The sequence below is a fragment of the Perca flavescens genome, chromosome 3 (genome assembly GCF_004354835.1).
Source record: "Perca flavescens isolate YP-PL-M2 chromosome 3, PFLA_1.0, whole genome shotgun sequence".
Classification (NCBI taxonomy): Eukaryota; Metazoa; Chordata; class Actinopteri; order Perciformes; family Percidae; genus Perca; species Perca flavescens.
In genome coordinates, this window is record NC_041333.1 from 2531023 (window position 1) to 2557279 (window position 26257).

Sequence of the window (26257 nt, forward strand, 5' to 3'; positions counted from 1 at the left end):
GTACTTAACAAAAAAGTGTGAAATAACTGAAAACATGTATTATATTTTAGATTCTTCAAAGTAGCCACCCTTTGCTTTTTTTTGATAACTCTGCAAACCCTTGGTGTTCTCTCAATGAGCTTCATGAGGTAGTCACCTGAAATGATTTTCACTTCACAGGTGTGCTTTGTCAGGGTTAAGTAGTGGAAGTTTTTCCCTTATTAATAAAAAAACAAAGGGTGGCTACTTTGAAGAATCTAAAATATAAGACATGTTTTCAGTTGTTTCACACTTTTTTGTTAAGTACATAATTCCATATGTGTTCATTCATAGTTTTGATGCCTTCAGTAGGAATCTACAATGTAAATAGTCATGAAAATAAAAGGAAACGCATTGAATGAGAAGGTGTGTCCAAACTTTTGGCCTGTACTAATATATATATATATATATATATATATATATATATATATATATATATATATATATATATATATATATATATAGTGTGAGGAAAATAAGTATTTGAACACCCTGCTATTTTGCAAGTTCTCCCACTTAGAAATCATGGAGGGGTCTGAAATTGTCATCGTAGGTGCATGTCCACTGTGAGAGACATAATCTTAAAAAAAAAAAAAATCACAATGTATGATCTTTTAACTATTTATTTGTATGATACAGCTGCAAATAAGTATTTGAACACCTGAGAAAATCAATGTTAATATTTGGTACAGTAGCCTTTGTTTGCAAGTACAGAGGTCAAACGTTTCCTGTAGTTTTTCACCAGGTTTGCACACACTGCAGGAGGGATTTTGGCCCACTCCTCCACACAGATCTTCTCTAGATCAGTCAGGTTTCTGGGCTGTTGCTGAGAAACACGGAGTTTGAGCTCCCTCCAAAGATTCTCTATTGGGTTTAGGTCTGGAGACTGGCTAGGCCACGCCAGAACCTTGATATGCTTCTTACAGAGCCACTCCTTGGTTATCCTGGCTGTGTTCCATCGGGTCATTGTCCTGTTGGAAGACCCAGCCTCGACCCATCTTCAATGCTCTAACTGAGGGAAGGAGGTTGTTCCCCAAAATCTCGCAATACATGGCCCCGGTCATCCTCTCCTTAATACAGTGCAGTCGCTCTGTCCCATGTGCAGAAAAACACCCCCAAAGCATGATGCTACCACCCCCATGCTTCACAGTAGGGATGTTGTTTTTGGGATGGTACTCATCATTCTTTTTCCTCCAAACACGGTTAGTGGAATTATGACCAAAAGGTTCTATTTTGGTCTCATCTGACCACATGACTTTCTCCCATGACTCCTCTGGATCATCCAAATGGTCATTGGCAAACTTAAGACGGGCCTGGACATGTGCTGGTTTAAGCAGGGGAACCTTCCGTGCCATGCATGATTTCAAACCATAACGTCTTAGTGTATTACCAACAGTAACCTTGGAAACGGTGGTCCCAGCTCTTTTCAGGTCATAGACCAGCTCCTCCCGTGTAGTTCTGGGCTGATTTCTCACCTTTCTTAGGATCATTGAGACCCCACGAGGTGAGATCTTGCATGGAGCCCCAGTCCGAGGGAGATTGACAGTCATGTTTAGCTTCTTCCATTTTCTAATGATTGCTCCAACAGTGGACTTTTTTTCACCAAGCTGCTTGGCAATTTCCCCGTAGCCCTTTCCAGCCTTGTGGAGGTGTACAAGTTTGTCCCTAGTGTCTTTGGACAGCTCTTTGGTCTTGGCCATGTTAGTAGTTGGATTCTTACTGATTGTATGGGGTGGACAGGTGTCTTTATGCAGCTAACAACCTCAAACAGGTGCATCTAATTTAGGATAATAAATGGAGTGGAGGTGGACATTTTAAAGGCAGACTAACTGGTCTTTGAGGGTCAGAATTCTAGCTGATAGACAGGTGTTCAAATACTTATTTGCAGCTGTATCATACAAATAAATAGTTAAAAAATCATATATTGTGATTTCTGGATTTTGTTTTTTTAGATTATGTCTCTCACAGTGGACATGCACCTATGATGACAATTTCAGACCCCTCCATGATTTCCAAGTGGGAGAACTTGCAAAATAGCAGGGTGTTCAAATACTTATTTTCCTCACTGTATATATATATATATATATATATATATATATATATATATATATATATATATATATATATATATATATATATATATTCTATTGATTAGGCTGAATGAAGATAATTTGACATCATTTGATATCACATGATATTTCAATCTCTATCTTGTGTAAATTATCACTTGTAAATGCAAAGTGGCCATGAAAAATGTAGGAAAGCAAAAAATAAGTATAAATACTGGAAGACAAGATTTTACAACTTTGTAAAGTTATCCCAGCAACACTTTATCCTCCACAGTGATAAAACACAAGTAATCAGTAATAAGTAACAGTAAAAAGTAATCTACAGTACAAACAATGTGCACTTGCATGTAACTGATTGACCAAAGCAATGCCTTGCTGGATGATGCGTGCTGTGGAAAAGCTGAGCCAGCTTCAACTATTGCCAGATGAGCCTGTGGCAGCTGCTTTAGGAGACAGCCTGTGCCAAAAATAGTGCTCTAATTGAAATGAATGAAAAAGGCTGCCTTTTTTGGGGACTAAACACAGCTTTTATATTACAACAGCTCATTACGAAAGAGCTCCTGAAACATGCACAACATTACATATTGATGTATAACAGACTCGGGGTATCTACAGTTCGGCTAGATTTGGAGATTTCTCATTAAAGTCTCATTAAAATCTGTCATCAAACATTAGGTCTTATCTACAATAGGGTCATGGAAATTCATGTAGTAGACTCGCATGCACACATTACAGACGCACAGTTACACACACACACACACACACACACACACACACACACACACACACACACACACACACACACACACACACACACACACACACACACACACACACACACACTGGAATGTTCACCGACCAGTTAATTAATCACACTGGAGGTCTTAATTCATTTAGTTTGACAGTGATTTTCTGTTTCCTCGCTGCCTGAGAGTTGGGTGGTGCTGGAGGAGAGTGAGTAAAAAAACTTTGCACCTGCCACTCTCTGCCACAACTACCATATTCATCCAGACAAATTTGTTTTAGGAGTATTTGCCTGTTGCTATAATACATTTTCCCAAGTTGAAAAGATTTTACAAGAGTAATTATCTGATAACGAATCAGATTCCCCTGGCTTATGAGATGCATTTTTTTCCTTGAGGTGCCCTCTCTCTTCAGCTGAGGAAATGATTTCAGAGGAGTAGTGTGTGATAAGATGAGACAGAAACCTTGCGGGCATGACTAATGCTACTGAGTCCAATTAAGTTGATGTCTTGTACCCACTGAATTAAATCACCCTGATATGATCTTGTCTGCCTGTGCATATATTTGCCTTTAACTCTGATCACCTGGAAAAAAGCCTCATATATGCACGAATCCTCGCTGTGCATAATTTTCTACTATTACCGTATTTGTACATGTGAAAATATGCCAGTGCGATGTTTGTCCAAACGCTCGATTCAGGACTTGATGAATATAATAGGAAAGATAGGAAGTGCAGGAAACAAACAAAAAATAATAAATGATTTGTAGTCATGACATTTTCAGGAAAGTGTTCATTGCCATGAAATTGATAGGTTGTTCTCTATTACTGTATGAAAATTGCCAGCCCTCCAATTGTGCTGAGTTAGCGAGTTGCATATAAACGTTTACTTCACAACTGCCACCGAACTGCTGTGATTCCCTGTAACCACAGCACCACACCCATTGAAAGTAAATTTATGACTTAGTTAAGCTCTCTGAATGCTGCAACAGCTTGCCAGTAAAATGATTGTTAGTCTAGAGGAAGTCATAAATCAAAACAGGCCTCGGTTTGTCATTATCTATAAATACTCTGCCGTTCTTGCTCTAGACTTCTGGAAACAGCCAGAACTCACATGTTCTCGCTTTCTCCCACGACTGAAAGGTTTCCTCTGAAAGATGGAGGTAAAAGACAGCTCTTCAAAGTTAGCTCATCTTTTGATTGATTTACTCACCCCCCCCCCCCGTGGTCTTCCACGTGCGCTGACAGCTCTGGCGGTGGAACAGTGTTGAACGCCTTAATTGAGCCGAATGCGCAGAGCCTAAATGCTGCAGGCACAAAACCCACACAATTAGGAAGGACTAATGATGTGGGGTATCACCCATTATTACTCCAAATAACCCTTAGGGCTTTCCATATTTAGTATCACTAAGTCTTAATTAGTGATTAGGAAGATGAAATGGAGTATTTAGCTGAAACTAAGCATCTTCACACAAGCCGTTTTCAGACAGTTTCTGCATCTTTTGTACAAACAAACGTGTATGTATATAGGTCATTATTTGAAGATGTGTTTAAAGATATTTTTGTTGCTGTAATTATTGAAGTCTTTCTCTCTTTTTAGAGCCAAGATGATATGTATGTCATCCACAACAATCAACTGGGTAAGTCTTATTTTATTCTAATTTCAGTAGAAGCAGAAGTAGGGAGCAGAAGTAGGGAATTATGACAAAAAAAGAAGCTAAACTTAAATGGATAGCCCTTTAGATTACAGCCCATCCAGTACAGTATCAGTATTCTGGAATGGAATACTTACTAAAGGCGAAGGAGTAAGCAATAACACATTTGCATTTGGAAGGAACCCTGAACTAATATATAATATATACAGTAAAATAACGATATATTGACTTGACTGAAAGGGGAAATAGTTCACCATGCTATTCTTTATACTGTATGTTGTCCAATAATAAACAATACAAAAAGCAATACATTTAATTTCTGGGTGAAGATCTTTACTAATGTCAGCTTTGATTTACCGATTGATAATACTCTGCATTTATTTTTATTTTTTTTACAATATTTTATCATAATTTCAAAGACAAACTGTTTTATACATACACATCGTTCTAGCTTGATGTTTTGTTCCCCAGCAACAATAATGCAAACCATAAAAATTAAAAGCTTTTAACATTTTTTAATGAATAACTCATTTGATTGCAATATCAACAATAACTTTCCCTGTCTAATAACCCAGTAAGAAAACTACTGTATCCTATGTTTATTAAGTGAGAGCAAAACTTTCTCTATTAAACACATAGTTGTTATCTATTTATACGATAACCTGTACCCAGAACCCAGGATGTATTTTATTGATACCCCATATATACTTAATAATTACATTTTAATTTGTAAACCGTAATCTAAGGTCTTATCAAGACTACAATATATCATGTCTATTCATATTTGTATCCATTTATATCAATGCTATTGCTGCTGTCTTTGATAGTACCTGTGTGTTCAAAGCTGATATTTATAGTATGGGTCATGTTTTGGTCTTTGTGTTTGATATTTAAATCCATCTGCATCAGAGGAACTCATTTGTAATGTTGGATGACATTCAAAGGGAAGACCTATTACTGAGTATTTTTCAGTTTTAACTGTGTGCTCAAAGGGTTGAAATACATTGTTACTTGATATAATCATGAATTGTAAATTTTGAAATGAAAAAAGGTTGGAGAGTCTGACATTTGAATAGTAAATGCTGTTAAATGAAATGGATAAAAGGGCTTTGTTCTGATGCCTGCCTTGAAAATGTAATCTTCAGAGTTCCTCAGACTTTTTCATAAATATAGTCCATATCTCTTTATTGATTTGACAGCAACCAGGAATTTCATAAGTTGAGCAAATACAAAGATCTAATGCATGCATTTCATGCTACAGGGGGCTCAAACATTCCCTATCTGAGAAATGGTTTTTGGGAGCCTGCAGAGGAGTTTGGAGCCAGTTTATCTGGACCTCTGCCTATTCTTCATTCAACTGGGTCACCACAGACGCAAAAGCAAACAAAAGCAACTCCATAATGCTCTCATTTGGCACCTCAGCACACAGAGGAAATACAAACAGACAGTTATCCGAAAAATGGAGCTCCACTATCTGGCACCGCCATAGTAACTCCCTTTGTCACACCAGAAAGGCTACGCTCCCCTGCAGAGAATATTGTTTGTGGGCAGAAATTCAGATGGATAAAGGAAATTCTGGCTTTCTATTGTTTTAACAATACAGCGAACATCAAAAGTAACGACTGGCTTGTTTATTTTAAAGGAGCTGCTGACCTTTTAGAAGGTATTGGAAATAATCACTCAAACAATGTTTCTTTGGAGGGAATACAGGGTGCCAAATGCTGCTGATGCATGCTTGCATCATTGTTTATCTGTGCATTAAGTCCTGAGAGTGCCATTGTAATGTTGTTGTTTCGTTGTCTTGTACAGCAGTATAATGACAATAACGTTTCTTCTTATCTTCAAATCTAAATAGAATGATTTCTCATTTACGTCTGAATGAATTGAGGCATTATGTACAGTATGTACACACTGCACATCTACATTATTGGATTACATAAAGCAGTGTGAGTCCTCTGGCCAGATTGTGCTGCATGTAGTGTTTTAAAAACCGCATCATGCTACATCTCAACAACACGGAGAGCTGAAACCTTGGAGAACATCCCCTACAGAAAGGGAAAACAAGTAGTTTGAGCCAGCCACAATATAAGATAAGTCCAGAACAGTCGAGCGGTTGTTCTGCCCGGGTCGACCCATACAGGCGCTAAAGGGTGGCGTGTGCGTCGGTATCTGACGATGAGGGCCTCTGACCAAACCTCAGTATGTGACGAGTTGGGAGAAACAAGCCTGATCAGGGGAAGGCTGTACGCTCTGCCTGAGGGGAGGAGCTGACATGGGTGGAGGACATGAGATGGTTTTTGGGCCTGTCTGATAATGTTTGGGGGAAAAAAACAAACATAACTGCATTGTTAAAATAGAAGGGCTAAAACCATTCTCCATCAGTGCACAGAGCCCCAACTGAATGTAACATAATCTCCAGCACAATCAAAAGATGTCTGTTTTCCACACACTCTATTGTCTCTTCAGTGCCAGCATAAATGTTAGCCGACAGGAGAACACTTCTTCAATTGGCCATTAAATTTAGTTCATAAATGAAGGAATATTACACCGGCATCGTTCGCTTTCTTCTTCTCTAAATCAGTTTATATTAAACGATACATTATCAAAACTATAGTTATATGAAGTTATACTCTGCTGTACCGCAAAAACAATAGACAGAACACAAATCCTGGAAGGCCTTTGGCTGTCGTGCCCAATCAATTCAGTCAATTCACAGACGAAAAAGTAGAATAGATAAAATGTGATGTGATGATGCACAGTAATGCATACAAAGAACTTTCTCAATTAAACTTTAAGTTTTTAGTTTAAGATTATGTCGGGGGGGGGGGGTTTAAGATTTTTTGGGTAATTTCAGCTTTATAATGGAAAGGACAGCCAGAAATGAAAGGGGAGAGAGAGGGGGAAGACATGCTGGGAAGTCGTCCAGGTCGGACTCGAACCCCGGACCTTCTGCGTCAAGGCATAAACCTCTATAGACACTACTGGTCAAAAGTTTTAGAACACCCCAATTTCTTCAGGTTTTTATTGAAATTCATGCAGTTCAATGTCTTCTTGTACTCTGAAATGAAAGAATAGAACAAATAAATAATTGAAGTTAAAAAAGAAATCATGGAATCAATTTATAAACCAAAATGTATTCTAAATTGTTGACTCATCAAAGTAGCCCCCTGTGGCAGATATAACAGCTGAATGCACTCATGGCATTCTTTCTACAATGATAATCAAATATTCTTCAGAAAGTTCTTCCCAACTCTGTTGCAGAAGTTCCCGTAAATGTGTGGCACTTGTAGGTTGCTTTGCTTTCACTTTTCTGTCCAGTTCATCCCAAACCAGCTCAACGGGGTTTAACGGACAATTCCGGCGCAAAACGAACCTAGGGGTTATTAACTGATGTGTACCTACTCTGTCGCTCTCTGGGACATGTTTTCATGCTAATCGAATGAGTTTGGAGCTTTGACGAGGCTCACCTAGTCATGACTAGTCGAAAAACGAGCGCCATTATGAGTCTGAGATTCCCATACTGTCTATGGAGATTCCACGTTGCACGGCGTTCGACTAGTCATGACTGGTTTCCAAGATGGCTTCCGCAAGTAAACATGAACGCGACTGTCTTTATAATCTATCTTTTTAGTGGTATTAAATAATGATTTAATTTGAGTGTCCCCATGCCCCAAATACTAGCATTGTAAGCTAACCAGCGGTCCGCGGTAGCCTCGTCAAAGCTCCAAACTCATTCGATTAGCATGAAAACATGTCCCAGAGAGCAACAGAGTAGTTACACATCAGTTAATAACCCCTAGGTTCGTTTTGCGCCGTAATTGTCCTTTAAGTCTGGTGACTGTGCTGGCCACTCCATGTTTTTAAGCTTACCATCTTGTTCTTTTTTCCTAAGGTAGTTCTGGCATAGCTTGGACTTATGTTTTGGGTCATTATCTTGCTGTAGGATGAACCCCTGACCAACTAGGCCCATACCAGAGGGTACTGCATGGTGCTGCAAAATGCTGTGGTAGCCGTTTTGGTTCAGGGTGCCTTTCACTCTGTACAAATCACCGACCCTGGATCCAGCAAAACAGCCCCAGACCATCATGCTTCCTCCTCCATGTTTGACAGTTGATGTCACACACTGAGGAACCATCCTTTCGCCTACTCGACAGCGTACAAAAATCCTGCGTGATGAACCGAAGATTTCCAATTTTGATTCATCAGTCCATAATACCTTCTTCAGTCTTCAGTAGTCCATTGACGATGTTTCTTGGCCCAGGCAAGCCTCTTTTTCTTATTCTGACGTCTTAGCAATGGCTTTCTTGCTGCAACTCGACCTATCAAACCTGCAGCTCCAAGTCTTCTCTTTCCAGTTGAAACTGAGACTTCTTATTACGACCACTATTAAGCTGTGCTTGAAGCTGTTGTCCTGTGAGCCGCCTATCACGCAAGCTGTTGACTCTCAGAAACTTGTCTTCTGATTCTGTTGTGGTTTTGGGTCTGCCAGACCTCTTCCTGTCAGAGTTTCCCCCAGTTTCTAAGTGCCTTTTGATGGTGAAGAATACTGTACTCACTGACACCTTGACTTTCTTTGCAATTTCTCTGTAGGAAAGACCAACATTCTTAAGTGTTATGATGGTCTGTCTCTCTTCCATTGTTAATTGCCTTTTTCCCGCCATTTTTATAGTAACACACTACTTTCTGCAGTACAATACTGTTCATATAATGCTCACGAGGGTATGGTACCACAGTGTGTTCCAACAATACTTTTATACAAACAGAGGGGGTTGGAAGTAATCCAGACAAGTTGGAACACCTGTGGGAATTGGTAGCACCAACTTTCAAAGCTTGATCAACCTCCATTGCTGCAGAACAGCTTTATGTTGTTAACCCATTTCTTGTTCCCTGAAAAAGGCCTTTTTGTAAAATTCTGAAATGTACATTATTTTTCAGTTTTGGGTAACCTTTCTTTTTTGTTCACCACTTACCTTTGTACCATTTCAAGCTATTCATTGGACTTGAACTGCTAAAATTTCAATAAAAAACTAGAAAAAATTTATTCATTAAAAAAATTTAATGAATAAAAGGATTCTAAATCCTTTTATTAATCCCACAATGGGAACTGTTGCAGCAGCAAGGGATAGGGGGAACTCTAAACACTCTAAAGATAAACAAACAATTAATAAATATAAGTTAAAACTTTAGTGCATAACTTTTTGATATTAATGAACGTCCGTTACATTCAAGCCATTGCCAAATGAGTTGCTACAAAGCTAATTAAGACTATCAGCTCCACACATCTCTCTCTGGATTTCTCAGTATGACTATGTTCAGAAGATTGTGACTTTCCTGCGCAGAAGCTCAAGTGAAGATAATGACCTCTTCTGAAGAGTCCGTCATGTTTTTTAATCCTCTGTGTCCTCCTTCAACATGGCATCATGACTTTGCGTAAATATACACGCCACTTTCATAAAGCAAAATGGCTTGTTATTGTACGCATTTTCAGCTATCCACGTGTATGCCTACGCTGTATACAGCTGATGTAAACATACCCACCAAAAAAAAAATGGTTGGGTTTAGGAAAAGAACACAGGGAAAGGCTTTAGTAACAAAACAGTGACAAAAACACGGAAAATAACAACAAAAACACGCTTAGGAACACAATAAATGGTTGGGTTTAGAACGGCTGAAACGGCTTAAAAATCACCGCACGCGGGACGCAAACCCGGCTCTCCCGGGTGAAAGTCCTGTGTTCCCCCTGAAAATCCCCCGTTCCTTTATACTACTCGCGACGGCGGAAATTGACTCGCAATGTAGGTCAGTGGCGGTGCCTGGTAGGGCTGGGCGATATATCGATATAAAAAATATATCGATATATTTTTAAATGAGATATGGAATTAGACCATATCGCATATATCGATATAGTTCAAATGTGATCCTTGCTCCCATAGATATATACACAGATGTCGCCTTGAGGTTCTAAACATACGTCAAAACCGCCGCCATCTTGGAACAGGGGTCCGAAGCATTCAGATCAACGCTAAAGATGCCGGACTTTTGTACTGCTTAATTATGTTCGATAGGAATGAAAAGAACAAACGGCAATGAATAACATTTAACAGGTGACAATGTGTTTTATGATTATGTATGCCGCCTTGACCAGCAACCTGAGCTCCGGCGGCAGCGGAAGGCTGAGAGCTCCATGGCCGGCCGCAGCAGCGTCTCTTCCCCCGAAAAACACAGCTTTGCCTCGCTGCTGCGCTGTCCCTGCTGATCCAAATCGGACCAGCCAAAGACAGAATGGTGATCGGTAGGATCTTACACGTAGTCCAGGACGACCTGTATGTCGATATCGGCGGAAAGTTCCACTAAGTTTGCCGCGGCAGGCGGACGGAGAGAAGCTACAGGGGCAGCAGAGACCGTCTGCAGCTGCAGGATCTGGAGCTCAGTGCCCGTTAAAATGACATGTAACGCATAAATACATACAGAAATAAATAGTGGAGGAATGAGCCTGGACATTTCAGTCTGTTTTAAACTTCACCTTGAAGCAGAAACTCTTAGTTCAGAAGGGTGAAGTTTCCGTTTGGACTCAGATCTGTGTACCGATCATAATAAATATTCTTTGTATTAACACATTAATTAGTTTCTTTGTTTTGTAGTCGATAGTTCATCTTTTAGTTTACTTAAGTGGAAGCAGTATCAAGTGGAAGAATGGGACTATAAACCTAGGCTTACAGGCATGAGGCATTACATTTTGAACAAAGTAGATTATATTAATATCAAAACCTTAATTGACCTTTGGAACGAATCACAAATATGGAGCTTTGATTTCAAAAAAGGTAGGCTACTCCTGTTATACAGTATTTAGGTTTACATTTTATTGTTATTTGAACAGCTGAGCATTTAATCATGAACCAGGTGAAGAAACCGGTTTATTATTTATTTGATTTTGCAACTGTTTCTATGAAACTACATGTGACATGTCATATTTGATTTTGGCTTTGACTGAACATTTGCTCTCACTTTGCGGAAAAAATATCGGGATATATATCGTATATCGATATTCAGCCAAAATCTATCGGGATATGACTTTTGGTCCATATCGCCCAGCCCTAGTGCCTGGTCACGTCAGCCTTGTATCGTGTGGATGCACTGACAGAATTGTTTTCATTACTTAGAATTCCTCACAGGGGAGACAGAAACTACGCACTATAGCTTTAAGAGAATAAATAATGTGTATATATATATCATTCCCTCCAGGATTTCGCGGCCTTTTTTTGAGATTGTTGCGGTCCAAAATGCCTGATTTCGCGGGAGCTTTTGTAAAAAATTGCGATAAAAGTTGCAATGTATTTTGTATGTTTGTTGCAATGAAGTTGCGGGAAACGGTGAAAGTTGCAAAAAAAAGTTTTTTTGTATAGTTCTTTAAAAATAAAAAGGAAACATGTTTTGGGGAGAATAAAACTATCCTGGGCTGAGTTTTCCTAGTAACCTTACCAAAAAGGCTCAGGATGCTGCAAATGTTGGTATAATATGAAAATGGCTGGTGGATTTAAGACAAAAAAATTATAATTTATTGAATGAATCAAATTTGAAAATATCTATCAGTGGCTTGTTGATCTTTACATTGTTAGTTAATTTCCTAACCTGGCCTGGGACTCACATTCATACAGTTTGATAAAGTACTGACTTTGACTTATCATTGCACTTAGAATAACGAGCGTAGCTGTCCTCAATTTAGGTCATTGTGTCGTCTCATCTCCTTTTTCTCCTGCATCCACCGTGTGTGTTGTGTGTCTGTGTGTGTGTTTGTGTGTGTGCAAGCGTCAGTCGCGGAGGGAACGGAACATTAGCCCCACCCGCTGCAGAGAGCCGACAGCCAGGATTAAAACGGCAGCAACTTCAGCGACTTTTAAATCGTTAAAACAGTTTACCCCCGCTTTCGTAAAGAACATCTGGATACTGTTTTTCACGGTCCTTTGCTGTTATTTTTGTAGGTAAATGTGAGACGTTGACAGCACACATGTGTGCTGCGCATGCTGCTGCATCTTCTGAACAAAACAAGGAAGTGAGTTTGCTGATGTATGACGACGCTTTGCAGGAGACCGCAATGATTGGTCAAAGTTGCAGAAAAGTTGCGGTGATTGGTCAAAATTGCAAGTCGCACCAAAGTCGCGGTGATTGGTTGAATTTGCGTGAATTGGCGCGATCGCGACATCGCGAAATCCTGGAGGGACTGATATATGTATTCTATTCTAATAGCGAGAAACTGGTTGGTGGAACATTCTTTGTGCTCTCAAAGTAACTACATCTCTTGTTAGTTGTATGTGTGAAAAATGTGTTTAAATGGAAAGAAACCATGAGACCTTCAGACACCATGAAGCAGGATTTTTATCTCTGCTCAATCATGATTTGAACTCCTTACCGCCTGGCTGCATTACGTTATGGTCTGGTGGTGCTACAATGGTGGAGAAATTGGTATTTCGTCCCCTTCTACTCTCTTTTTGTCTACTGTTTCTTCTGGTTATGGCCAGTATCTGTGTTTCTTAGTATGATTGTTAAACTTTGCTGCAAATGTAGAAATAAACCTTTGCTCTTTGACCTTTTAGGGAATAGCACCTGAATCAGGTGTTCACTGTTGATGCAGTATAAAAATAAATGACATGTGAGTTTAGGTCTTTACATGTGGGAGGAAGAAACAACAAACGGCAGATTCGAGGTACATCACCTTTTTAAAGGTGGATTATTCTTTTATAATGTATAGTGTTTGATAGTTGAAGACACAGAGCAACGCTGTACCATGAACAATGAATGGTATTGCTTGAGAGCAGGGAAAGTGTGCCAGAATTTAAATCAGATTATCACTATAACAATAATTACGCACAGGAATGCAGTGCTACTGTCTCCTCAGCAGTTGTATTGTATTCACGAAGTGGCTCGGAGCCAGCTTCTTCAGACCAGGGAGATGTGCACTGTATCTTTAGGAAGGTACAGTGTTCACAAGGTGTTGATGGAACTCTTCCTGCATACCAACTAATATTCCCTGTGTATTTAGTTTTCCTTATTTTCTTACCCTGTCACATTTCCTAGTGCCTGGCTGCATGCCACCTCTATTGTTCTGCTGTCTTTCTTTATTATTCTGAACATGGCTGATGACTTCATTTTCCAAAATTAAAAGAGCACCACACATCCATCCTCAAATGTCACTGACAGTGTATGAGGTATGAAATCATGCTTCTTTCAAAATCAAAAATGAGTATTTTCAAGTGGTGTCAAGAAATACTAAAATGGATAATGAGGGTTTCGTAAGCAAAACCTGGAGTCTGATAATCGTTAATTGCCTTAGCTTGCTGAATTATTGATGCTAAGTGAGGTTTAAGGCTTGAGTTCAGCTCTCATTAGTCTTTAGCAGAGTCTTCTGTGGAGTCGTGAACTCTAAAGAACCAGTAATGAGTGTGATTATTACAGATTGGAGACCCCTATTTTCCAACTTTACGTGTTGCATCTGCTGTATAATTGTTTTGTTTTTGCATTACTACTTGGAGAGAGATACTTTTCCCCTCTGATTGCTTCCCCCGTATGCATACCTTTCTTTCACACACACATACACACACACACACACACACACACACACACACACACACACACACACACACACACACACACACTTGCTCTCTTCTTTTGCAATCTTAGTGCATCTCCCTACCTCTTGATTGGTTTGCTTCCTTATTTCGCTCCCTTTCTGTCTGCCCCCTTTCTTCTTTTTTACTGAGAGATATTTATGACGCTGACCTTTTCAGCAGTAAGCTGAAAGTTAAATACCTCATGCTCTCTATTGATCTTGTGCAAGGCAATTAAAAGTCTGTATTAATATAAGACTTAGGATGATAGAAAATCATTTCACTTGCTGCGTGACACATAGGCCTCTGATTGCCTATAGGGAAGGTCATTTTATTTTATTTTTTATATGGCTAAATCAAACTCTCAACAGCCTAAAAAAGTTGGCTATATTGAATTTGGGCTTCCAGATTGAATATCACCGGATGTCTGTGGATTGGATATTAAATCCTGGTGCTGTCTGGTGTGACGGTCATGGTTAGTTTGGTCAGAATAACTGCAACCCAATTCTCTTCGGTGTAGCATGTCTCTCAGATGCACCGTTTTAGACGTGAGGGAGATGGAGATGGAGGGGGATTTTTAGGAGAGGGATGATTCTAGGCCATCTTGTCTCTGGGAGTCTAATGATGTGAGTCATTGGACTGTAGCAGGTTTTACACCAGCACAATCAGCTGCTGGATGGGGAAGTCAGGCCCGCCGACTATGGAAATGAGCTATTGACATCCTCTATCATCTCTGAATATGTGCTGGCAATGAAGAACTCTGGATCTGTCATGGCAGTTTCATTGTTACCACAACAGCGTAATGGCCCCACTTGCAGAATTGTATCCCTCTCTACTTTTGCAGATGTTTGTCATTGAAATTGCACTATTGATCTGCTTTCTGGCTCCCTTTTCTTTCAGAATCCTGAACTAGATTTCAAATGCTGCTCTCCCTAACTTATCCACGCATTCATTTGTGCATGCTTACTGTCACTTTTGCCTTGCCATGGACGTGTGTTTATTTAACCGTGGGGATGGGGATACTCCCGGCTGTATGACATGTTTCTGTGACAGCTCTGGTGACTACACACACCTGCTCTGTGACACTGATGGAGATGACAGAGCTCCGGGAGTGCCTAGAGGTCAGTGTGCTCTCAGCTCCTCTGCCACTTGGCAACGTCGGCCATCCCGCTCTAAGGAAGTGTCACTATTGATTTGTGTCAACGAGGTGACAACACTGCAGGGCCAGGCTACTACGAGAATGCACAATCTACATTCAAGTGCAGATAATTACTACGAGAAATACAAACACATTTTAGTTAATCGTCCTTGATTCTGTAATCAGTCTGATCCTCTGCCCTCTTGTATGCAGAGAATCCTTCTCACAGAGAGGAGGCCATGGACCAGATGGTGATGGCCTTTAAAAGGTGGCTATGTGCACTGACTAAAGTATCCGATCAGAGAAAGGAGGAGGCAGAATTCTCCTGTGTCTCATTTCATCCAATATATTTCAAGGCTGTTACAGTCTCTTTTATTTTCTATGGAGTGGCCTCTGTGGAATACTGAATGAGTGAGGGGAGACAAACGAACACTAGACTCATGCTTTTCTAGTTCCATCAGCCTGGTAAAATAAAATCATCTGCTCCAAGGTGACAGGGGCCTTGGCTTTATCTTCCCATTAACCTTCAGTCTTTTTCATTCAAGGCATATTTTCAGCCTAGGAGCATCCATAGATAATTTTACTTAACCAACAAAAAAGAGCTTTGTGGCATGTTAGGCACCAGGGTGCCGCTTAATATCTTTGCCCTACTATTAAACCGAGCAATTGATTGCATGCTTTCACCTCTGGGAATACTGCTATTAATGCAACTATAGTTAATACTGCTGGTACTAAAAGCATTACCTCTGTGAAAACAGACCAAGCAAACATTAAATACACCTTGTCAAGCACTCACAGACACCGTAACAAGCATTGCAATGACCGCAAACTCCTGAGCAAACATCTGGCATCATCCTACCCAAATACACTTGCAACTGCCAAGTAAAAGGCAAAAAGGCAAGCAAACTTAATTGATATAGCGCTTTGTAAAGCACAAGTTTGAAAGTGCTTTACAGGAGGAAGAAGACAGAAGGAAACATGACTCTACAGCCACACTAGCAGCTCTCTGAGGCTGTACTGGGCAGGGCCTTCAACTAAAGGCTTAGGTTTCTAGGGTTGATGATAGAGCTAGTCAGGGGATCACCAAAGCAGGATTCATCATCATACATGGGGGGCGGCCAATGAATCAATGCAACTGGCTACACCGGGCACGAGAGCAGCGCGTAGTGGTGCGTATGCTCCGCGGAGATCCGCTCTAAAAGGGTTAAAATAGGACGGTCTTCTATTTATATTTTTTACGCAAGGTGTGCGCGCCCTTTTATACAGAAATGGATCATAAAGTGTCTATATGTCTTTTAAATTAAACTACCGATATACAGGAAACGACTTAGTGACAGCCACCGTACAGTCACATTAGCTACAAGACACAGCGACAAAGCGACAGGCTGCCATTCATTTTCAATGGGAGTGGCTGTTTGCCAGTGACAAGCGACAAGCTCGCCGCTGCCACGAGCAAGGCAGGGCCAAAATAGACGAGAAGTCTATTTTATGCAAATGCTGAGCGATGCGACAAAGCAACAGCCAATCGGAGTGAGGCAGCGTGAAGGCAGCGTGACGTATGTCCGTTGGTTGCTCGAGTCGAAGAAAATCATTCAAGACGGCGGAAACGCTTCAGGACATCGTATTTCTGTACATATCTGATATGTTTACCATTTTATCTCATATTTTTTGTTACTTCTATCGAGAAATAAATACTTTTAAATCCAAAAACATTGTTCTTTGTGACTTAACAATACCTCTGAATAGGTAAGCTAGGCATGCCCAGATAATTTCTAATAAGGGAGCGCCCACAAGCGAGTGCGTGTCGCTCTCTTTTGTAGCTAATGTGACTGTAGGGTTAGTGAGCTGATATTGGCAGTTTCATTTTGGAGTTTGTGGTTTTATTTCTTGTTTCCCTCACTTGTGTCCTGTGATAACAGCTGACAGTAGATTGACGTTTTCCCAGTGCCGGCTCCAATAAATCAATCCCAAAACTAAAGCTCGCAGTCTCGCCTGTAACTCACACAATCCTACGCTGTGTGATACCTATCTCACCTATCCAGTGAAAAGTGCTTTGTGGCATCCTTGGCACCAAAAGCGTTGTTTAAAATCTTTGCCCTATAATTAAATACAGGTGGACGTATTGATTGCACAATTGTAATCTTGCATGGGCTGCCATGAGTGTCATGGGAGTGCACAAACCTGATAGGAGAAGGACACAAGGATTATGGAGGTGAAGGAAGAACAGGATTTTTCCTTTCCTCCCTGTTGTTTGATGATTAATCGAAAGCCATTAGTGTGGAGACGAGGCCAGTGAATAGAGTCTTAATTAGTTTCTTTTTTTACCCCTCATTCTCCTTTGCTTTGGCATTGGGGGTATGCATTATCTGCACAATGAGGGATTGGCCACCTTCTTATCTGATTTTGCTGTTAGTGTCATGCAGCTGGTGTTATTGCTGTGCTGTGCAGTATCGGGAGGCTGCTACCTCACCTGGGGCTTTGAAATGCACTGCTTTATGTGAAACCAGATGCACACACACGTTCACAAACAGGCCTTCATTTAGCAAATTCAGCAGAAGGACATTTAGAGGTGGCGTAGTGATATTCGCTCTCTCTAGGCTTCGCTCTCGGCGGAGGTTAGATCTGTTGGGAGATGGACATGCTGAGATTTAGCAAGTAAATCTCCCCCCCGCCCCCCCTCCCTTACCAGTGCTCCAGGATCAATGGGATCTTTGTTATGAGCTGAGCAATAGGCGCGACACACCCACCGACACTTAATTAAGAAGATCTGACACAGAAACTGCACTCTGACATAGTGTCTACCCCTGACCCCACCGCTAATATTTCTGAGCCCAGGGTGGGAATAGGTTCAAGTAGTGTAATTGAGGAGGAGGCGATCCATCTAATCCTGCCATTGTCAGCACTCGCCCTTCCCCTTTTTCGTTGTATTGCTTTTACACTATTCCACTGGGATGATTATAGACCTGTCAACAGTGGCTGCTACTTATTGATGTTTTGAAACAGTAAAATACACTTAGTCAGCATATTTAGCGAAACTTAATGTGAAAAACTCCTTCTGGAAATTCTAATTTATGACATGGTACACTCTTTATAACTATTCCGTACACATACTTAAGTAGCTAATTAAAATGTCTAAAGCAAATGAGAATAATTTGGCACAAAGCCTGTAAAGTTTGTTTAAGCTCAAATTCAGAGGGAAGCATACACAAAAAAAACCAGCACATCTACTGTAATTACTGGGAAGTTTCTGAGCTGCCTGTCACTCTGACATCTCCTCTCCTGTTCATCTTACTTCACACCTGGATATTGGCTCCCACCTCTCAGCTCTAAATCCTTGAAAAGCCTTTTTGTTGACACAGTCATTTCAGCCAGCTGCTGCAGACTTCAGGTCGATGTGAGGGACAGCTTACAGGATTTAGGAGTTGTCAAATGTAATTGTACAGAGCCAAAGACAAAATGACAGCTTTCTTTTTTATTCCCTCCCCCTCTGCCATGCCATGTCATTCTTCACTGAGCTGTGTCACTATTACTGCCCTGTACAGTAAATGGATTTCACATGAAGAGGAACTGCAGCAAGCTGGGTCAATGACAAAGATTGTATCTAAACATGTTGTCGGCATTGAAGTAGGGCTGAAAGATTTTGGAAACTAATTTAATTGTTTAATTTTTTATTTTTAACCATTATCGCGATTTAATATGCGGTTATTTTGTACATGTCAGTGCTGAGTAGTGTTGCTACATTGGGGTACGCGCAACTGACATACTGTTCCTTCTTTACACTAAAGTCTCCACAGTGTCAGGTTCTGTTGAGGTCAAGCTACGGCGTAGCGTGCCAAATTGATGCTTTCTCTGCTGACTGCTTTACTCTCGCGCACCAGAGTGTAATTGCAGCCTTTGCGATTACAAAATCTCATTTTAACATATCTCAATATTATTGCAAATGCAATTAATCTTTTAGCCCTACATTGAGGTAGCCTATATTACAGTTTTTGAACTGACATTATTGAGCAGTGTTATTACTGACTTTCACTGTGAATGCAGCCGTGTTGCTCAACAAGAAGAAGAACGGCTGGGCTGTGTCAACCTTTTGGGTGTTACTCAGGGGGGAGACTGCTAATCTTTTATTAAGTAACACAGTCTGGGCTGTGCCAGCTATTTAGGCCGCGGTTCTTATCTCGTCGCGCTCTCAGAAGGTCATCGATTGCCATGATCCTTTTTTCACACTATGTGAGTGGACTCTCATCTCTGTCCTTTGTGTCCCTCCAGACCTGCGGGAGATAGTTTTCGTCATCCAGAGTCAAAGCAACTCCTTCCATGTGAGGCAGGCAGAAAGACGGAGAGCAGACCTGCTGAAGCAGGCACACAGTCTCACAGAGGTAAGATTCAAGGCACCTTTCACTCATGTACACACACACTCTTATTTTGGAATAGGAAAAGCACATGAAAGCTCACATATATTTCCAAAGACATTTCTAGGTAACGATCATCACTAGCAGTAAAAGGAACATCTGTGTATGACTTGTTGTAAGCTGTAACATTTTGTTGATTGGAAATCCATTTGGGAGAAAGTACACATAACTGTAACATGACTAAATAGAGAAAAAAAAAAGCTTTGCCAAGTGCCATTTGTTACACTATTACACAATACTCATAGTTTTAAATATTAAATGATAGTAAAAAGAATTATTCATGGCACTCTCCATATTAAACCCCTTAAGTCTGAAATATGAAAGTGTAGTTTGAAATATGCAACATTCTTAGTTCCTTGTGTGAGCAGATCATGTGCTTCCTTATAATTTGATGTATTTAGGAGATCCAGATATTTGTGCAGCTTTGATGTTTGGATAGATTATGCTTTTCTCAACAAATCAACCTTCCATTTCTGGCCTCTTGTAGATACATTTTTAATGAGAAGTGATGACCATCCAAACGCATTTGTTCATGTTTATGAATTTTGTGATTACTGATTGTAATTCAGATATTCTATAGAAAAAAAGGCTCAAGGAAAGAAAAAGCTATATTTTCTCCCGGGACATCAGCTCATTATTTAATGCCATTTGTACAATATCATTAGGCACATCAGAATTCTGTTAAAGGAGGACACAGAGCACATGTACTGGTAAAAATGCCAATTTTCGTCCATTCTGAGTCTTCAGTTATATTCCTTTTGGTTAAATCACTAGTGACAATATTACAGTAAATTGGATGAATGATGTGTGTTTCCTGAAGCAGGTGACCAATTTAGATCTCATATGTGGCTTTATATTTCTGTGGCTTTGGATTTTTTGTTTTTGTTCCTCCATTGCTGGATGTCACATAGAATTCCTTTTTATCTACACTATTGAAATAATATATAAATAATCACAGTGAGTTATTTTTCAGTTTATTGCTGTTGTTGTGGTTTGAAAAATGCAAAGTATGCCACAGCATGTAAATACCATGCTCTTGGAAAAGTATTGGACACCCTGTTGTCTGTTCTGTCTCCTATTTATCTTTTACTCCGCCCTTCAGCAATACAAAGTCCAATATGCATGTATTATTGTTTAAATCTGATAAGTCAAATTGTGTCCACAGTTTGGAACAATTGTTTCATGTTTCCTGTAATGAATAGTGGCATCAGTTTGTGCCAGTGGATAACATTTGTCAGGAATAGATCCAGTTACACTAATGGACATCAGCTTTTATAAGAGGAGACAGAATTTATGAATACCACATCATGTTGTGTTTGCATTTATGATCTCAGCAATGTCTGGCTGGTTTTACTATCTGTTGCATGCAATTACACATGCTAAGTCCACATCCTGAGAGAATTTTAATCAGCAACTTCTCAGAGATGGCAGTAAATGCTTGACAGCTTTTCAGAGAGATATAAGACCAAAAGACTTGTGATCAAAATGAGTTATCGTCACAGAATCAGAGTGAAAATGCCTTCAGCCTCAGGTGAACATAAAAAGCACTCAGAGAGCACATGTTGTACCTACCTCCATCAAGGCTGCATAGTCCTGAGAGAGAATTTATTAAAATAAAAGAATACTAAAATTTCAGAAAAGGGAAGGGATGAAAATGGAAAAACAAAGATAACTTTCATTTTAACTTCATTTTCCCTTTCCAAATGGACTGCATTTATTTGGCGACTTGCTACCTCACTGGACAAAGGGCATTGCAATTTTCCCATTTTCACACGCATTCATTCACCGATGGCGGCAGAGCTGCCAAGCAAGCTTCTGGCTTTCCCATCAGGAGCAAATTGGGTTTCAGTGTCAAGGACAGTTATGGCGTTTTTCCATTACATGGTACCTGCTCAACTCGCCTCGACTCTACTCGCCTTTTTTGGTTTTCCATTACGAAAAAAAGTCCCTGGTACCTGCTAACAGGTACTTTTTTTAGTACCTCCTCAGTCGAGTTTCCAAGCAAGCTGAGGCGATACCAAAAGGTAACTCAGTAACCTGCAGACTACTGATTGGTCGGAGAGAATCGTCACTAATCTGCGTCATCGTTGCTAGCGACAGACGGGTGTGTCCTGAACAAACCCGCCTATTTTTAAATAGTTTAGCCAGCTGTGTTTTTTTGCTGCCTCCAGCTTCTTTTTTTACGCAAGTGACCTTATGTGTATACTTGCGTGCTGGTGTGTGCGTCAAGCCTGTGTGTGTGTGTGTGTGTGTGTGGTGTGTGGAGTGTGTGGAGTGTGTGGAGTGTGTGGAGTGTGTGGAGTGTGTGGTGAAGCGAGGGAGAAGTGAGAGAGTGACGTGATTAGCTTCGGAGCGAGTAGTGACTCTAATCATAGTGAGAGAAACAAAGTGTCTCCTCTGTTCTTTCTGACCACGGTGGGAAATCTGGAGCAGGAGAAGTTAACCCTCTCCTTGATTTCATGTTGTTTATGGAGAAGGAGAACCAGGAAACGAGTCAGGGGAAACCATAGACATTATATAAACTGGACCAACAGATCCCGTGTCTCTGGACGGAGACCAGTGAAGGATATTAGAAGCACTTTTCCGGTGCTGGCTGAGTGTTACTGAGCAGCCTCCAACTGAGCTTGAAGACGTAGATGTGACGTGAGCAACCTGTCTGAAAGTGTGAAGTCTTCTGGTAGCTGTGCCGAGAGAAATCTCAATCATTCCCAATCTTACAGAGACAGAGAGCGTAGGTATATGTAAGGAGATAAAATAGGCACAGGCTAATTATTGCTAACTAAAATGCTAGTTAACATAATGTGAGGTACAAGGTAATGGAGCCTTTTATACATTGTTGTTTCTTCAGAAATAAACAAAGGACAAATAGTCTTTAAATACTTCAGATGTAAAGTTATTTGTGGCACACAAAGTGGCGTCAAAATGAATGGCAGTCAATGGGAGGCTAACTGCGGGTGAGTGCTTGTTAGCATCAAAATGGCGCCATAGGAGCTACGTGTTATGGGGAGAGGCTTACCCCCTTGGTGGAAATGCAATGCTACCAAGCCACAGCAGTTTCCTGCCGCATCGCTATGACGACCAGCCACGCTCGCCTCAGGCATGAGGCTGCAATGTAAAATGGAGGATGGGGCACCGCGGTCGAGCCGAGTAGAGTAGAGTAGAGTCTAGTCGAGCAGGTACCATGTAATGGAAAAATGCCATTAGACATGTGGACAGACGGGGCCGGGGATCGAACCGCTGATTAAAGGACAACCCGCTCTTCTACCTCCTGAGCCCTATATGTTTTTATTATTCCTTTTCCATTACACATTACAATTTAAAAGGGGTGTACTCGAAATACTGAGAAAGTGTAGTGGGCTGGGATTGCCTCCACGCGGCTCTCGCAGACCGTTCCCCCAATACGTGAAATACCGGAAAAAACATTCACGGCCACATGCTCTGACATGCACGTGCTTCCAGATCGACTGTCACATACTCCACTGTATCTTTACATGGCAAATAGCTGTTTTCTGCTATATTAATGTGCTGAATATCCAGTACAGCCCCTTAAGCTTTTGCATTTAAGCTTTTAATTTTTGCATTGACATTTAAGATTTTCTATTTCCCATTTCTGTTTTCAAATCCCCATTTCACAATATCCATTGTTTTGTTTTTCATTTTAAGTTTAATTTTAGGGTAAACGTATATCCCCAATGAATTTGTATCAGAATATACAGAGAGTAAGAGCAGCAGTTTATGAAAAGCATGTTAGAAATGACAATGACAATCATTGAGCTCCATGACCAAATTGGCAGCGGTGGTCGAGAGGTTAAAGAAGAAAGCTTGGGACCGGGAGGTCAATCCCCAGACCGGCAGGATAAAATCTGGGGGGGGGGGAGTGAAAGAGCAGCGCTTGTCCCTCCCTCATTACCACCACTGAGGTGCCCTTTAGCAAGGCCCTTAACCCCAACCGCTCCAGTGGAGCTGCTCAGTGGGTTTTATCTGTGTTTTAAGCCCCCAACGTCTCTGCCTGGAAGGAAATAGGATTAGGCAATGGTTATGGTTATGGTTATGGTTATGGTTAGGGTTAGCTGCCTTGAAGTCAGCGGTCGCAGTGCTGCCTGGAAGGAGATGTTGGGGGCTTAAAACACCATTGAGCGCTCAGTGGCCAGCAGATCAGACTGTGGTTGTTCTGGGCAGCTTCCAGGTAGGAATGTGGAACTGTGTAAATGTGACAGGTCGTCGTTGCAAAATGAGAATTTGTTCTCATTCGATTTACCTGGATAAATAAAGGTTAGTTTTGGAGATATCCTGCTAAAAGGATACAGGACTGAACCATAACTGTCTTTTCAGTTGTAAGTCTAGTTAAAATTCCAGCAGAGTAGTTTTGAAACTAAACTAGACTAGTGAATACCAGCCTGTGTGAAAAGTTTGTCTGATTTGTGGCACAGTGTTGGTGCTTGACTTCACGAAATAAAAATGCTTCTACTTTAGAACAAAGAGTAAACTCTCTAATTCATCTTGAATACTACCACCCCCAACTTCTTATGCCAAACACGAGCTAAACCAGCCACCCACCACTTCACTCCTACCTCGGAGGCACTTCACACACACGCTTATAATTCTGCTGTTTAACAGTCTTAGATGTGTTCGTGGGATACTAAAGTTAAAAGATCAGAGCCAAATATTACAAGGGGTTTGCTTAGTTTGTAGCTGTTGAACATGTTTAATGTACAGTATCTTCTAGTGCATTGCCATGGAAACCCTGGCGCAAAAATATCTTGAAATCTGAATCTGACTGTGGAGACATGAGAGAAGTGAAAGAACTTTTGATTTTTAGTCCTACTCGAGACCCAAGGTTCAGGTTTTGGTTAAACTGTGTCTTTTCTTCAGGTCACGAAGAAAAGAAAAATATGACGAGTGTTGTGGTAAAAAGCATTGGAACACTATTTTGTTTTGAAATTACTTAAGGCTGACTAAGTGTTGCTAAATATGTGCAATTAGACCAACATCTGTGATAAGTTTCAGATTTATGACCCGATCACTGCACTTCCGAGACGGGAACTGCATGTACTATCAGTAGTTCTGTCTCCGAGCCTTTTTCACCCTCAGCAGATATTTCAGTTTTATCCTCCTCTGACTGTGGAAGGTTTTGTGATATCCCCACATTTACACAGACAGGAACTTGTGTATTCTATGTGGCGGCTCACAGCCCATGTTCCTACAGTCTGACATTCTGCCTTCTGGGAGGAATTCACATTACATTTATATAGTATTTTTGTCGTTTAGCCAATGCTCATATCCACAGAGACGCACATGTACAACAGAATGAGATTAAACTCAGAAACCTTAAACAGCAGAAGTGAAATGCACCGTGTTTCTAAACGCTTTCTCATGCATCACTTGGATTATCTTAACAATTTGTGCATTTGAGGGAGCCACTGGGATTAGTTAATATGGATTCCTGGTCTTCAGTCAGATTTGGCACCTCATTGGCATCCACAATTTTTGGCTGCAGCTCATCACTGAAGTGGTTTTGACAGGTGGCTATCCCCTGTCTTCCCTCTAGCCCTTCCTATGGGTAGAAGCATAGCTTTGCTGTCTGTCCCTCCATTACAACCAGATCTCTGTGACCCCCATCTTCTCTCAAGTCACCAAGCAATCAGTGTCCTATTTGTTGCAAGCGTGTCCACACGAGAACCAGCTCTTATCTGTTGAGGAGCCTGCAGCTTGCACACAATCACCATAAAAGAATCGGCCTCCCTTTATTGAACGCCTCCTTCATCACAGGAATGTCAATAGCTCTTTGAAGCAAAAGCTTTGGTTTTGAGTTTGCATTATTAGCTAAAGACGATGTTTCTTTTTTAAATTGAACCTTCCTCTGAGTTACTCTTTTTTTTTTAAACTGCTGCGGTGGTGTGAGCATCAAGGAGAGAGCAGTTTAATAAAACATGGTAGGTGTCATTACACTATTTGCTTTAAGATAAAGCTCATATTAGATTTGAGCTAACTGACTAATAGGGTTTAATAAGTGTAAACCGTGTGAGCGTCATCCCCTAAATCAAACAGGCTGCCGTTAGACAGACTGGCTCAGAGGAGACTGTTCCCCCTGACTTCCTGCATGATGAGTGGACCATGCAGTAATGAACCACAGGCTCTTACGCTCTGCTGCTTTGTTTTCCCCGCGGTGTGAAACATTGGCTCTCTCACACAATCCTCACACACCTACTGTCATTCCTCGCTATAAAACATTTGGCTGACACAGATTCTTATTTGGACGCGATCACATGCACTGTCCATGTCCTGAAAAATCCTGTGCTTGTTTCCAGTGATATTTGTGTCTTGCCTTCTGTTTATTTCGGGCAATCAAGAGCAGCAACCTCAAAGGCAATATGGGTGTTAAAGGATGATAATGCCAGTGTGTTTACAAGCTTTATCTCCTTTTTTAAAGTAGCGATTGAAATGATTCCGCATTTCCCTCATGTTAACCAATCTCATGGAAAGATCAAAACAAAACAAAAACCTAATAAAGCCAAGGTCAGACAATATGTGCCCAATAAAGCCTGAGTGGACAGACGTTGGGAATGAAACCATTTTAATATATCACCCTCTGGTCAGCAGCGTTCTACTAAATTAATCAACCTT

General features: G+C 40.7%; 1 protein-coding gene across 1 annotated transcript in view; it reads left to right on the forward strand.

Annotated features, from left to right (window-relative positions):
- The window catches only part of b3glcta (beta 3-glucosyltransferase a), a 101883-nt gene that overhangs the window by 34414 nt on the left and 41212 nt on the right, over window positions 1–26257 (forward strand). Inside the window, exons 3-4 of the mRNA XM_028574627.1 lie at window positions 4430–4469; window positions 19491–19600. Coding sequence (XP_028430428.1) covers window positions 4430–4469; window positions 19491–19600 — 150 coding nt within the window. The remainder of the gene's footprint in view (window positions 1–4429; window positions 4470–19490; window positions 19601–26257) is intronic.